Source organism: Panulirus ornatus, chromosome 6 (genome assembly GCF_036320965.1).
Source record: "Panulirus ornatus isolate Po-2019 chromosome 6, ASM3632096v1, whole genome shotgun sequence".
Taxonomy (NCBI): Eukaryota; Metazoa; Arthropoda; class Malacostraca; order Decapoda; family Palinuridae; genus Panulirus; species Panulirus ornatus.
The window spans coordinates 32,655,773-32,671,898 of NC_092229.1; the positions used below are offsets into that span (position 1 = coordinate 32,655,773).

Sequence of the window (16,126 nt, forward strand, 5' to 3'; positions counted from 1 at the left end):
CTGGGAACTCCCATCATGACCTTTGTGTCTCATTCCATGTCCATGTTTTGGCTGCACAAGTCAGGGTTGGGAGGACTATACTGTCCCTTAATCCTCTCTTCAGTTCCATACTTACACCTTTATTTTTCATTATTCTATTAAGGGACCCAATGACTCTTCTACCCTGTACTGCTCTCTCCCTTAACCTTCCTTCCATATCACCACACTTACCCAAGAAAGCTCCCAGATTCTTAATTTCCTCCACTCCCTCCAGTCTTTTTCCCCTCATATCCACAGCTGAATTCAGTACACTTTCTTTTTTCACTCTATATGGTTTCACAAAATCTATACTTTCACTCATTTCCTTCCAAACACCATTACTTTTACTTGCATTTACCTATAATCTCCTCCACTTACACACATCATAAAATGCACTCCTCTTCACTCTCCACAAACAATACAGTATCATCTGCAAGCAGGCTAGCCACTAGCCACCATATCTTACCGCCATACTCCATTTTTGCACCCCTTTACCCTAGTTTTGCTTTCATCTCTTACTACTACATTCATTCATATATATGCCAAAAAGCGACAGTGACATCACACAGCCCTTTTGCTCAGCTATCCATCCACTGTTACACACACATTTGCTCCTCTATAGAAAGTTTTTACACCATTCAACAGTTTTCCCTCTACCATATACCCTTAACACATCCCACAAAGCATTCTACTTGATTCTGTCATATGCTTTCTCCAGGTCCATTAAAGCTGCATACTTCTTACTTTTCACTAAATACTTTTCCATGGTCAATTTTACAACAAAAATCTGATCCATACATCCCTACCTTTCCTAAAATTCCCTTGCTCTTCACTTATTCTGCATTCAGTCACTTCCACCACTGTCAATTCATATTCTTGCATACTCTTTTCTTGGTATACTTAACAGACTTATTCCCCTATAATTGCTACATACATCTTTTGCACCTTTTCTTTTGAAAGAAGAAACAATAATAGCTTTCACCCAATCCTCAGGCACAACCTTCTGTTTCCATGCTAAATTACATATAAGATGCATCCACTCTTATCACACTTTCTCCTCCATACTTCAGCATTTCAGCGGTAACCCCATCCACTCTCTAGGTCCTTTTCCTACCATCAGCCTCATTATTGCCCTTCTTACCTCCCTCTTTCCTATAGGCCCCTGCACTTGCATCCTATTCCCTCCTGCCTCTACACCCATATATGTAACAAATGCTGCCTCTCCTTCTCCCTCAGTCATCAGTTCTTCAAAATAATCTTTCCATCTTCCTTTCACTTCCTCCTTTTGATTCAGCAATTCCCCTACTTACTTCTTACATCCATATTTCCACTCTTACATCCACCTCTCTTCTTTTTCACCTCCCTCTACCCTACTGAACCTAATAAACTTGCTTTTATTCACATCTACTCTAAACTTCCTCCTTTCACAGTCTTCCAAACTCATTCATGAACCTCTGCAGTTTCTCACTTGAATCTGCCATCAGTGCTGTGTCATCAGCAAACAACAACTGACTCACTTCCTCGGGCCCCCTCATCCCCTACATATGGCATACTTGTCCCTTTCTCCAAGACTCTTGCATTTATCTCCCTCATAACCCCATCCATAAACGAATTAAACAGCCATGGTGACATAACAAACCCTGCTGCAAACAAAACCTCACTTGGAATCACTCACTCATACACATGCCTTACACCCTTGATAAAAACTCACTGTTTCAAGAATCATTTCTCTCACATCATTCTCAAGACATTCCACAAGGCATCTCTATCATGCCTATCACATACTTTCTCCAGATCCATAAATGCCAAATACATATCCTTCTGATTTCCTATGCATTTCTCTCACATTCTTTAAAGCAAAAACCTGATACACACGTTACCTATCACTTCTCAAACTGAATTGTTCCGACTAAGTCTGATGCCCTGGGCATGCCTTCAACCTCTCCATCATTAATATTCCACATAACTGGAGGGGTGTCTGATCATCATCATCTGGAGGCAAAGGTGAAGATTTGTAGAAGCTTTCAGAAAAGAAGAGAGAATGTTGGGGTGAAGAGAGTGGTGAGTGTAAGTGAGCTTGGAAAGGAGACTTGTGTGAGGAAGTACCAGGAGAGATTGAGTGCAGAACGGAAAAAGGTGGGAACAAATGACATAAGGGGAGTGGGGGAGGAGTGGGATGCATTTAGGGAAGCAGTGAAGGCTTGTGCAAAAGATGCATGTAGCATGAGAGAGGTGGGAGGTGGGCAGATTAGAAAGGGTAGTGAGTGGTGAAAAGAAGTAGGATTGTTAGTGAAAGAGAAGGAGAGGCATTTGAACAATTCTTGCAGGGAAATAGTGCAAATGACTGGGAGATGTATAAAAGAAAGTGGCAGGAGGTCAAGAAAAAGGTGCAAGAGGTGAAAAAGAGGGCAAATGAGAGGTGGGGTGAGAGAGTATCGTTAAATTTTAGGGAGAATAAAATGATGTTTTGAAAGGAGGTAAATAAAGTACGTAAGACACGAAAACAAATGGGAATATCGGTGAAGGGGGCTAATGGGGAGGTAATAACAAGTAGTGGTGAAGTGATAAGATAAGAGTATTTTGAAGGTTTGTTGAATGTGTTTGATGATATAGTGGCAGATATAGGGTGTGCGAAGTGAGAGGGTCAGGGAAAATGGCTTGGTAAACAGAGAAGATGTATTGAAAGCTTTGCAGAAAATGAAAGCTAGCAAGGCAGCGGGTTTGGATGGTATTGCTGTGGAAATTATTAAAAAAGGGGTGACTGTCGTTAACTGGTTGGTGAGGATATTCAATGTATGTATGGTTCATAGTGAAGTGCCTGAGGATTGGCAGAATACATGCATAGTGCCATTGTACAAAGGCAAAGGGGATAAAGGTGAACATTCAAATTACAGAGGTATAAGTCTGTTGAGTATTCCTGGGTAATCATATGGGAGGGTATTAATTGAGAGGGTGAAGGCATGTACAGAGCATCAGACTGGGGAAGAGCAGTGTGGTTTCAGAAGTGGGAGAGGATGTGTGGATCAAGTGTTTGCTTTGAAGAATGTATGTGAGAAATACTTAGAAAAACAGATGAATTTGTATGTAGCATTTATGGATCTGGAGAAGGCATATGATAGAGTTGATAGAGATGTTCTGTGGAAGGTATTAAGAGTATATGGTGTGGGAGGTAAGATGCTAGAAGCAGTGAAAAGTTTTTATCGAGGATGTAAGGCATAAGTACGAGTAGGAAGAGAGGAAAGTGATTGGTTCCCAGTAAATGTCAGTTTGTGGCAGGGGTGTATGATGTCTCCATGGTTGTTTAATTTGTTTATGAATGGGGTTGTTAGGGAGGTGAATGCAAGAGTTTTGGAGAGAGGGGCAAGTATGCAGTCTGTTGTGGATGAGAGGGCTTGGGAGGTGAGTCAGTTGTTCGCTGATGATACAGTGCTGGTGGCTGATTCAGGTGAGAAACTGCAGAAGGTGGTGACTGAGTTTGGTAGAGTGTGAGAAAGAAGAAAGCTGAGAGTAAATGTGAATAAGAGCAAGGTTATTGGGTTCAGCAGGGTTGAGGGACAAGTCAATTGGGAGGTAAGTTTGAATGGAAAAAAATGGAGGAAGTAAAGTGTTTAGATATCTGGGAGTGGATTTCAGTTGATGGAACCATGGAAGTGGAAGTAAGTCACAGGGTGGGGGAGGGGGCGAAGGTTCTGGGAGCGTTGAAGAATGTGTGGAAGGCGAGAATGTTAGCTCAAAGAGCAAAAATGGGTATGTTTGAAGGAATAGACGTTCCAACAATGCTATATGGTTGCAAGGCGTGGGCTATAGATAGGGTTGTGTGGAGGAGGGTGGATGTGTTGGAAATGAGATGTTTGAGGACACCATGTGGTGTGAGGTGGTTTGATTGAATAAGTAATGAAAGGGTAAGAGAGTTGTGTGGTAATAAAAAGAGTGTGGTTGAGAAAGCAGAACAGGGTGTATTGAAATGGTTTGGTCGCATAGAGAGAATGAGTGAGGAAAGATTGACAAAGAGGATATATGTGTCAAAGGTGGAGGGAACTAGGAGAAGTGGGAGACCAAATTGGAGGTGGAAGGATGGAGTGAAAATGATTTTGAGCGATCAGGGCCTGAACATGCAGGAGGGTAAAAGGCGTGCAAGGAATAGAGTGAATTGGAACGATGTGGTATACCGGGATCAATGTGCTGTCAATGGATTGAACCAGGGCATGTGAAGCCTCTGGAGTAAACCATGGAAAGTTTTGTGAGGCCTAGATGTGGAAAGGGAGCTGTGGTTTCAGTGCATTGCACATGAGAGCTAGAGACTGAGTGTGAATGAATGTGGCCTTTGTTGTCTTTTCCTAGCACTATCTCACACACATGTGGGGGGGAGGGGGAGCCATTTCATGTGTGGTGGGGTGGAGACAGAAATGGATGAAGGCAGTAAGTATGAATATGTACATACATGTGTACATATGTATATGTCTGTGTATGTATAGGTATGTATATGTCGAAATGTATAGGTATGTATATGTGCATATGTGGGTGTGTATGTATATACATGTGTGTGTGGGTGGGATGGGCCATTCTTTTGTCTGTTTACTTGCGCTACCTTGCTAACACGGGAGACAGCGACAAAGTATAATACAAAAAAAAACTTACACAGCACACTCAACAAACTTATACTACTGTAGTTTGAAAACTCACCTTTGTCCCTCTTGCCTTTATACAAATGGCACTAAATCTGGATTCAGCCAATCCTCAGGCATCTCACCAAGATCCATACATACTTTGAATATCCAATTCAACCAATCTACAAAACAGTTATTCCCTTTATCACAAAATTCAACTGTAATATTATCCACTCCAGCTGCCTTATCATATCTCATCTTATGCAAAGCTTTCACCACTTTTTTTTTCCTAAGTTGTAGGCTCTAGTCATGGACAAAAGTCCACATCAATGCCAGGCCTTAATTGAAATAAATAAAGTTTAATAAAAGGGAAAAAATAGACAAGGGAAAGTACTTCTGAATTTTGGAGAAAGTGAAAAACCTGTCTTTTAAAAAGTGCCAGGTCATACTTATTCGTAGACATGATAGAGTAGAGAATTCCAAAGCTTTGAGATGTAGAGAAAGAAACAGCTATCAAAAGAGCCCACCCTTGAGTTGTACATGGCCACACAGTAATCATGTGATGAAGCAAATTGCTGAATATTGTGTGGTCTAGCTAGTGGCAGGGGCACACAAGAAGCCAGTTTTTTGGAGCAAAAACCAAAGTAATACCTCTAGAAGAGGAAAAGTGAATCAATATCGAGGTGTAGGGTAAGCAGGTCAAGTTTTCAAGTTAGCCTGGGAAAGTTTATAAGTCAAACTGCTTTCGGCCCAACTCGGTCAAGTAAGGAGGCAGAGCTAGAACCATCCTAGATGTGAGAGCAGTATGCCATACAAGGATGGATCAGTCCTTTGTATCAACAGAATAACAGTTTTTAAGAAAAGAAATTCGATATCTAAGCATGGCTTCCAGTTTCTTATAGGACGACTTAGCTATTTCCGTAATGTGGGGTTCCCAAGTCACAGTGGATGTTACAGTAATGACAATATGTTCAGTAAGCCAAAAGATGGAATTACAGAACCATCAAAGGAGAGAAAAAAGGTGTGAGAAAGTTTTGATAGAGAGGTGGATAGAAACTGGGTCTTGGAGGCATCAAATAGAACCAAATCTTGTCTACACCACTGAGATATCCTATCCAAGTCTGATTTTATTGAGGTAGTCGTGTAAAGATGAGATACAGATTGACTGAGAGAAGGAGCAGAATCTAATGATGTGGAGGAATGCAATATCAAGTCATCAGCATTTGGTTATTTGTTGAAGAAAGGAAATTGCTGATAAAAAGGAAAAGTGTAGGAGAAAGGAGAGAAGCTTGAGGTACACCATGGTTGATGGAGAAAGGAGTAGAGGCTGATCCATTAACAAAAGAAATATATTGCTCAGAAAGGAAGCTAGATATGAGGGAGCAAAGTGAGGGAAGCAAGCCAAAGAGGGGAGCATAGAGATGAGACCCCAATACCACACCTGGTCAATAACTTTGGATATGTTAAGGGCAACTGCATAGGATTCCTCCAAATCTTTCAAGAATGATGAGCAGACATTAGTAAGATAGGAAAGAATATCACCAGTGGATCTTGCATTAAGGAAGCCATACTGGTGATCAGAGACACGACTGAGATTCAAGATGTCTGAGGATAGAGGAGTTGTAGATGGGTTAAAAGACTTTGGAAATGGTAAATGTCAAAGTACAAGATGATAGCTAGATGAGTTAAAACAGTCACCCTTCTTAGGGATGGGATGTAAGAATGCATGCTTCCAATCAGAAGGAAAAGCTCTGGTTTTTAAAAAGAAACAGAACAGATGACCAAGCACAGGTGCAAATTCAGGGGCACACTTAGTACATGGGGATGAATGCCATCAGTACCATAAGCCTGACTTGTATTCTATGAGAGAAGTGCTTTTCAGACAGTTCTAAAAGAGATTACATGGAGTGGCACAGAACTGGTAGGAGAAACATCACTTTCCATGACTCACTTTGCATAACATCCTAACCCAAACACCCTACATCTGCCACCTATATACATATATAACCTACCCTAAGTTAGGTATCATTTTTACTGCCTAAACCCTATGGGAGGATGGACAGCTGGGTTGACTGTAGAATGACTGCTGTAAACAAGATTCAGATCTATGCGTTTGGGGGTGGGTGGCCCATGAAAACTTCACATTCAGCAAGCTAACTGCTACACCAAATATCCCAAACTGAATACCATAAAACTTATTCTCATGAAATAATTCTGCATCTCACACACTCATTTCCCTGAAATACTCAAGATTATAGTTTATTTGTAGTGAAAAAAAAAAAGCAATCATTCATGATGAAGTTGCACACAGGTGAATGATAGTGACACTCTAGCTAGCTGTAAAGTCAGCACATGATACTAGTGAGGGAAGAGGGGAAAAAAAAGAGGAATGATTAATGAGAAAGAATTCCTTACCATAACATTCCCATCATGGTCTGTCAGAAGAATTCTATTATGACCAGAGTCAGACACAATAATGCCTCCAGGGTGAACTGTGACTTTCCCTGGGAACAGCAACACAGAACCAGTTGCTTTAAAATGCCGTGAGGGAGCCAAGGGAACTACAGATTTCGTTAAGATCCTGTAATAAACATACATATCAAATACACAAAAATGAAAAAAATATTACAATTTCTGTAGTAAATTCCAAAGATATTTAAGTTTAAAATAAAATACATTAAATCAATCTGTCATCATGAATGTCATATCCAATTCCATGGGTTAGCTAATGTGCAAAAAATCTCTTACATCACTCATACATGTCAGTCCATGCCCAGCGCGCTTAAGTGAGAAAAATTCCCCATTTTATAAGGATGCTTCTTACATTTTCACTCTGTTAAGAAAAACCACTGTTACATTCATGTTATCCCTATGCACACAGTCTTTCCACAGCATCCAATCCCAAATCTCTTCTCTGGAATCTTCATCTGATGAATCCCTCACCCTAGTTAACTCTTTGGTATGTACCTATCTCTGTTAATCTACTTCTTCTCCTTGTACCTTCAACAGTACTTGTGTACAAACAAATCATCAGCAATCCTTTTTCAGGGTAGCAGGTCAGCTAGTCTGCCCTAAAAAACTGGGCATCACTGACCTATGTTCAGTCAGAGATATACATTTTTTCTCTGGTAATTCTCTATCTATAATTGTTGATGGATCAACCTCTACATAATGTATGCTTCTAAACCACTGTAAATTCAAATTCTTCCAGTGCTCTATAGTTTTCAGAGCATCTTCAATTTTTTGCTTGTATTGCCAGTCTCAGCAAACATCAGTCCTAAATACCTAAAATGATCGACAGCTTCTCATTTTTCAACATGCAGATAGTATAATGTAACAAAGCAAAAATCTTACTTCAACTCTGCTTTCAACATCCTCTTCTTAAACATATCATCAAAGAGACCTCTCACTCCTCCTTGTTAACCCATTGGCTGCTGTGGCCCCAGTTATCATGTATATCCCCACTGCAGGACTTAAAAACAAATTCTTGTTTTTCCATGTAATATGAAAGGTTTATTTTCTTTTAAACAAAGAATATATTTAAGGTAATATGACTGATTTGTACTCTCATGTGTGATGAGGTTCATGGATGAATATTTTTCATGCAAGTCAAGGCCATCACCAAGGACAACTCTGCCAGCTATACAATGCATTTCTCATCATATGACACAATATGTATGCACATACTTTACTACACTAATGCTAAAGTTTCCTTATACTCAAACATACACGCAATTTCTCAAAAAAAAAAATAATGCTATTTTTATATATTTTTATTTATTATACTTTGTCGCTGTCTCCCGCGTTTGCGAGGTAGCGCAAGGAATCAGACGAAAGAAATGGCCCAACCCCCCCCCCCCATACACATGTATATACATACGTCCACACACGCAAATATACATACCTACACAGCTTTCCATGGTTTACCCCAGACGCTTCACATGCCCTGCTTCAATCAACGGACAGCACGTCAACCCCGGTATACCACATCACTCCAATTCACTCTATTCCTTGCCCTCCTTTCACCCTCCTGCATGTTCAGGCCCCGATCACACAAAATCTTTTTCACTCCATCTTTCCACCTCCAATTTGGTCTCCCTCTTCTCCTTGTTCCCTCCACCTCCGACACATATATCCTCTTGGTCAATCTTTCCTCACTCATCCTCTCCATGTGCCCAAACCACTTCAAAACACCCTCTTCTGCTCTCTCAACCACGCTCTTTTTATTTCCACACATCTCTCTTACCCTTACGTTACTCACTCGATCAAACCACCTCACACCACACATTGTCCTCAAACATCTCATTTCCAGCACATCCATCCTCCTGCGCACAACTCTATCCATAGCCCACGCCTCGCAACCATACAACATTGTTGGAACCACTATTCCTTCAAACATACCCATTTTTGCTTTCCGAGATAATGTTCTCGACTTTCACACATTCTTCAAGGCCCCTAGGATTTTCGCCCCCTCCCCCACCCTATGATCCACTTCCGCTTCCATGGTTCCATCCGCTGCCAGATCCACTCCCAGATATCTAAAACACTTCACTTCCTCCAGTTTTTCTCCATTCAAACTCACCTCCCAATTGACTTGACCCTCAACCCTACTGTACCGAATAACCTTGCTCTTATTCACATTTACTCTTAACTTTCTTCTTCCACACACTTTTCCACACACTCAGTTTTCTAAATTGTTTCTTACATTTCTCATATGTATATATATGTATGTGTGTGTGTGTGTATATGTGCGTATGTATGTGTATGTGTGTGTATGTGTATATGTATATATATATGTATATTATCCCTGGGGATAGGGGTGAAAGAATACTTCCCATGTATTCCTCGTGTGTCGTAGAAAGCGACTAGAGGGGACAGGAGCGGGGGGCCAGAAATCCTCCCCTCCTTGTATTAACTTTCTAAAATGGGAAACAGAATAATGCTATTTATCCCAGTGTAAATGACTGGTGTTTCATAATTTACCATATATGTACATTCATATTTATTTATCATACTTAATCGCCGTCTCCCATGTTAGCGAGGTAGTGCAAGGAAACAGACAAAAGAATGGCCCAACCCACCCACATACATGTTTATACATAAACGCCTACACACACACATATACATTTCAATATATACATATATATACAGACATAAACATGTACACATGTACATATTCATACTTGCTTCCTTCATCCATTTCCGTCGCCAACCCACCACACATGAAATAGCATCCCCCCTCCTCCTACAAGGTAGCTCTAGGAAAAGACATAAAAGACCACATTCATTGACACTCAGTTTCTAGCTGTCATGTAAAATGCACCAAAACCACAGCTCCCTTTCCACATTCAGGCCCCACAAAACTTTCCATGGTTTACCCCAAACACTTCACGTGCCCTGGTTCAATCCACTGACAGCATGTTGACTCTGGTATATCACACTGTTCCAATTCATTCTATTCCTTGCACACCTTTCACCCTCCTATACGTTTAGGCCCCGATCACTCAAAATCTTTTTCGCTCCATCCTTCCACCTTCAATCTGGTCTCCTGCTTCTCATTGTTCCCTCTACCTCTGACACATATATCCTCTTGGTCAATCTTTCCTCACTCATTCTCTCCATATGACCACACCATTTCAACACGCTCTCCTCTGCTCTCTCAGCCACACTCTTTATATTACCACACATCTCTCTTACCCTCTCATTACTTACTCAAACAACCTCACAAATATTGTCCTCAAACATTCCATTTCCAACACATCCACCCTCCTCCGCACAACACCATCTACAGCCCATACCTCGCAACCATAAAACAATGTTATAACCACCATTCCTTCAAACATACCCATTTTTGCTCTTCGAGATAAAGTTCTCGCCTTCCACACATTCTTCAACGCTCCCCCACCCTGTGATTCACTTCCGCTTCCATGGTTCCATCTGCCGCTAAATCCACACACAGATATCTAAAACATTTCATTTCCTTCAGTTTTTCTCCATTCAAACATACCTCCCAACTAACTTATCCCGCAACCCTACTAAACCCAATAACCCTGCTCTTATTCACATTTACTCTCAGCTCCCCTCTTTCACATACCTTACCAAACTCAGTCACCAACTTCTGCAGTTTCTCACCCGAATCAGCCACCAGCCATGGAGACATCACGCATCCATGCCGCAAACGCTGGCATTCACTGAGAACAAATCACTTTCCTCTCTTCCTACTCGTACACAAGCTTACATCCTCAATAAAAACTTTTCACTGCTTCTAGCAACTTATCTCCCAACCCATACGCTCTTAATACCTTCCAAAATGCATCTCCATCAACCTTATCATATGCCTTCCCCAGATCCATAAATGCCACATACAAATCCACCTGTTTTTCCAAGTTCTTCAAAGCAAACACCTGATCCATACATCCTCCACTACTTCTGAAACCATACTGCTCTTCCCCAATATGATGCCCTCACCCTCTCAATCAATACCCTCCCATATAATTCCTCAGGAACATTCAACAAATTCAAACCTCTGAAATCTGAACATTCACCTTTATCCCCTTTGCCTTTGTACAATGGCACTATGCATGCATTCCCCCAATCCTCAGGCACTTCACCATGAACCACACATACATTGAACATCCCCACCAACCAATCAACAACACAGTCACCCCGTCTTTCAATAAATTTCACTGCAATACCATCCAAGCCCACTGCCTTGCCGGCTTCTTTCTTCCGCAAAGCTTTTCACTACCTCTTCTCTGTTTTCCAAACCATTCTCCCTGACCCTCTCACCTCGTACACCACCCCAACCAATATAACTCACATCTGCCACTCCATCACCAAACACATTCAACAAACCTTCAAAATACTCCATCTCACTTCATCAATACTTGTTATTACCTCACCAATTAGCCCCACTCACTGATCTTCCCATTTGTTCTCTTGTCTTACGCACTTTATTTACCTCCTTCCAAAACATCTCTTTATTCTCCCCAAAATCTAATGATACTCTCTCACCCCAACTCTCACTTGGCCGCTTTTTTGCCCCCTGCACCTTTCTCCTGACCTCCTGCTGCTTTCTTTAATACATCTCCCAGTCATTTGCACTACTTCTCAGCAAAAATCTCCCAAACACCTTTCTCTCTTCTCTTTTGCTAACAATCTTACTTCTTCATCCCTCGACTCACTACCCTTTCTAATCTGCCCACCTCCCACCTTTCTCATGCCACAAGCATCTTTTGTGCAAGCCATCACTGCTTCCCCAAATACATCCTATTCCTCCCTCACTCTCCTTCCGTAATCTGCTTTCACCCCTTGCCATTCTGCACTCAATCTCTCCCAGTACTTCCTCACAAGTCTCCTTTCCAAGTTCACTTACTCTTAACACTTTCTTCACCCCAACATTCTCTCTTTTCTGAAAATCCCTAAAAATCTTCACCTTCGTCTCCACAAGATAATGATCAGACATCCCTCCAGCTGCCCTTCTCAGCACATTAACATCCAAAAGTCTCTCTTTCACACACCTATCAATTAACACATAATCAAATAATGCTCTCTGGCCAGCTCTCCTACTACAATATATATATATATATATATATATATATATATATATATATATATATATATATATATTTATTTTATTTATTTTGCTTTGTCGCTGTCTCCCGTGTTTGCGAGGTAGCGCAAGGAAACAGACGAAAGAAAAGGCCCAACCCACCCCCATACGCATGTATATACATACACGTCCACACACGCAAATATACATACCTATACATCTCAATGTACACATATATATACACACAGACACATACATATATACCCATGCACACAATTCACATTGTCTGCCTTTTATTCATTCCCATTGCCACCTCGCCACACATGGAATACCATCCCCCTCCCCCCTCATGTGTGCGAGGTAGTGCTAGGAAAAGACAACAAAGACCCCATTCGTTCACACTCAGTCTCTAGCTGTCATGCAATAATGCCCGAAACCACAGCTCCCTTTCCACATCCAGACCCCACACAACTTTCCATGGTTTACCCCAGACGCTTCACATGCCCTGATTCAATCCACTGACAGCACGTCAACCCCGGTATACCACATTGATCCAATTCACTCTATTCCTTGCCCGCCTTTCACCCTCCTGCATGTTCTGGCCCCGATCACTCAAAATCTTTTTCACTCCATCTTTCCACCTCCAATTTGGTCTCCCACTTCTCCTTGTTCCCTCCACCTCCGACTCATATATACTCTTGGTCAATCTTTTCTCTCTCATTCTCTTCATGTGCCCAAACCATTTCAAAACACCCTCTTCTGCTCTCTCAACCACGCTCTTTTTATTTCCACACATCTCTCTTACCCTTACATTACTTACTTGATCAAATCACCTCACACCACACATTGTCTTCAAACATCTCATTTCCAGCACATCCATCCTCCTGCGCACAACTCTATCCATAGCCAACGCCTCGCAACCATACAACATTGTTGGAACCACTATTCCTTCAAACATACCCATTTTTGCTTTCCAAGATAATGTTCTCGACTTCCACACATTCTTCAGGGCTCCCACAATTTTCGCCCCCTCCCCCACCCTATGATTCACTTACGCTTCCATGGTTCCATCCGCTGCCAGATCCACTCCCAGATATCTAAAACACTTTACTTCCTCCAGTTTTTCTCCATTCAAACTTACCTCCCAATTGACTTGACCCTCAACCCTACTGTACCTAATAACCTTGCTCTTATTCACATTTACTCTTAACTTTCTTCTTTCACACACTTTACCAAACTCAGTCACCAGCTTCTGCAGTTTCTCACATGAATCAGCCACCAGCGCTGTATCATCAGCGAACAACAACTGACTCACTTCCCAAGCTCTCTCATCCACAACAGACTTCATACTTGCCCCTCTTTCCAAAACTCTTGCATTCACCTCCCTAACAACCCCATCCATAAACAAATTAAACAACCATGGAGACATCACACACCCCTGCCGCAAACCTACATTCACTGAGAACCAATCACTTTCCTCTCTTCCTACACGTACACATGCCTTACATCCTCGATAAAAACTTTTCACTGCTTCTAACAACTTGCCTCCCACACCATATATTCTTAATACCTTCAACAGAGCATCTCTATCAACTCTATCATATGCCTTCTCCAGATCCATAAATGCTACATACAAATCCATTTGCTTTTCTAAGTATTTCTCACATACATTCTTCAAAGCAAACACCTGATCCACACATCCTCTACCACTTCTGAAACCACACTGCTCTTCCCCAATCTGATGCTCTGTACATGCCTTCACCCTCTCAATCAATACCCTCCCATATAATTTACCAGGAATACTCAACAAACTTATACCTCTGTAATCTGAGCACTCGCTCTTATCCCCTTTGCCTTTGTACAATGGCACTATGCACGCATTCCACCAATCCTCAGGCACCTCACCATGAGTCATATATACATTAAATAACCTTACCAACCAGTCAACAATACAGTCACCCCCTTTTTTAATAGATTCCACTGCAATACCATCCAAACTTGCTGCCTTGCCAGCTTTCATCTTCCGCAAAGCTTTTACTACCTCTTCTCTGTTTACCAAATCATTTTCCCTAACCCTCTCACTTTGCACACCACCTCGACCAAAACACCCTATATCTGCCACTCTATCATCAAACACATTCACCAAACCTTCAAAATACTCACCCCATCTCCTTCTCACATCACCACTACTTGTTATCACCTCCCCATTAGCGCCCTTCACTGAAGTTCCCATTTGCTTCCTTGTCTTACGCACTTTATTTACCTCCTTCCAGAACATCTTTTTATTCTCCCTAAAATTTAATGATACTCTCTCACCCCAACTCTCATTTGCCCTCTTTTTCACCTCTTGCACCTTTCTCTTGACCTCCTGTCTCTTTCTTTTATACATCTCCAACTCAATTGCATTTTTTCCCTGCAAAAATCATCCAAATACTCATGTATATCTCTCTGTTTAGACCAGGTATTCCCTATCACCAGTCCTTTTTCAGCACACAAATCTACAAGCTATTCACCATTTCCATTTACAACACTGAACACTCCATGTACACCAATTAGACCCTCTACTGCCACATAACTCACCCTTGCATTCAGATCACCCATCACTATAACCTGGTCGCGTGCATCAAAGCTGCTAACATGCTCACTCATCTACTCCCAAAACACTTGCCTCTCATGATCTTTCTTCTCATGACCAGGTGGATAGGCACCAATAATCACCCATCTCTCTCCATCAACTTTCAGTTTTACCTATATTAATCTAGAGTTTACTTTCTTACACTCTATCACATACTCCCACCACTCCTGTTTTAGGAGTAGTGCTACTCCTTCCTTTGTTCTTGTCCTCTCACCAACCTCTGACTTTACTCCCAAGACATATCCAAAGCACTCTTCCCCTTTACCCTTGAGCTTTGTTTCACTCAGAGCCAAAACATCCAGGTTCCTTTCCACAAACATACTACCTATCTCTCCTTTTTCTCATCTTGGTTACATCCACAGATATTTAGACACCCCTGTCTGAGCCTTCGAGGATGATGAGCACTCCCCATATGACTCCTTCTTCTGTTCTCCTTTTAGAAAGTTAAAATATGAGGAGGGGAGGATTTCTAGCCCCCTGCTCCCGCTCCCGCTCCCTTTAGTTGCCTGCTACGACACACGGGGAATAAATGGGAAGCATTCTTTCTCCCTTATCCCCAAGGATATATGTACATATATTTACATATTTACACACTATACTCTCTTCTATTTCAGATAATTGCTTTTCTGTAGGTACATCTTGAATCATGGGTATATGCACAGTGACATCACATTCAGTGCACATGTTGGGTGTTTTTTGCACTCTTCTCTGCCATTAAGTGGTGTTGGCACAAACATGACATATTCACCAGGGATGTTTGGAGATATTGGTTGTGTGTTCTTGATAAAACCATAATAAAGATTGGTTTCAGTCACTATCATGTCCATCAATTCACCATTTAAATACTCTTAGAAACAGCCTAGCTCCTCAAATTTCTCAGTGACAGAACAAACATCTCTTATACCTGAATTACTACTATCAAAAACAAATTGTGCTGAAGTGAAGTTGGCAACATCCATCCATGCCAATGAGGTATATGGTAGATGCAACGTGCACCACACTGCTGATTCTTTCTTCTACCAGCTACCCTCCTCACTGGGGCCAGCATCATCTTCACCCTCACTCCTGGCTGTGATGTGTAATGCACCGAAACCACAGCTCCATTTCCACATCTAGGCCCCACAAAACTTTCCGAGGTTCACCCCAGATGCTTCACATGCCCAGGTTCAATCCATTGACAGCATATTGACCCCGGTATACCACATATATATTCACATTTGTAAGCTGCTTGCAATAGGAGCAGCCAATTTAAATATGGAATAATTTCTGAAGGTAAAGAGGTAAAAATTAGCTTAAAAAGTTTAACGTTATTTA

General features: G+C 41.5%; 1 protein-coding gene across 1 annotated transcript in view; it reads right to left on the minus strand.

Annotated features, from left to right (window-relative positions):
- The window catches only part of LOC139749147 (NHL repeat-containing protein 2), a 432,672-nt gene that overhangs the window by 299,327 nt on the left and 117,219 nt on the right, over positions 1-16,126 (minus strand). The window contains exon 4 of the mRNA XM_071662783.1: positions 7,041-7,206. Coding sequence (XP_071518884.1) covers positions 7,041-7,206 — 166 coding nt within the window. The remainder of the gene's footprint in view (positions 1-7,040; positions 7,207-16,126) is intronic.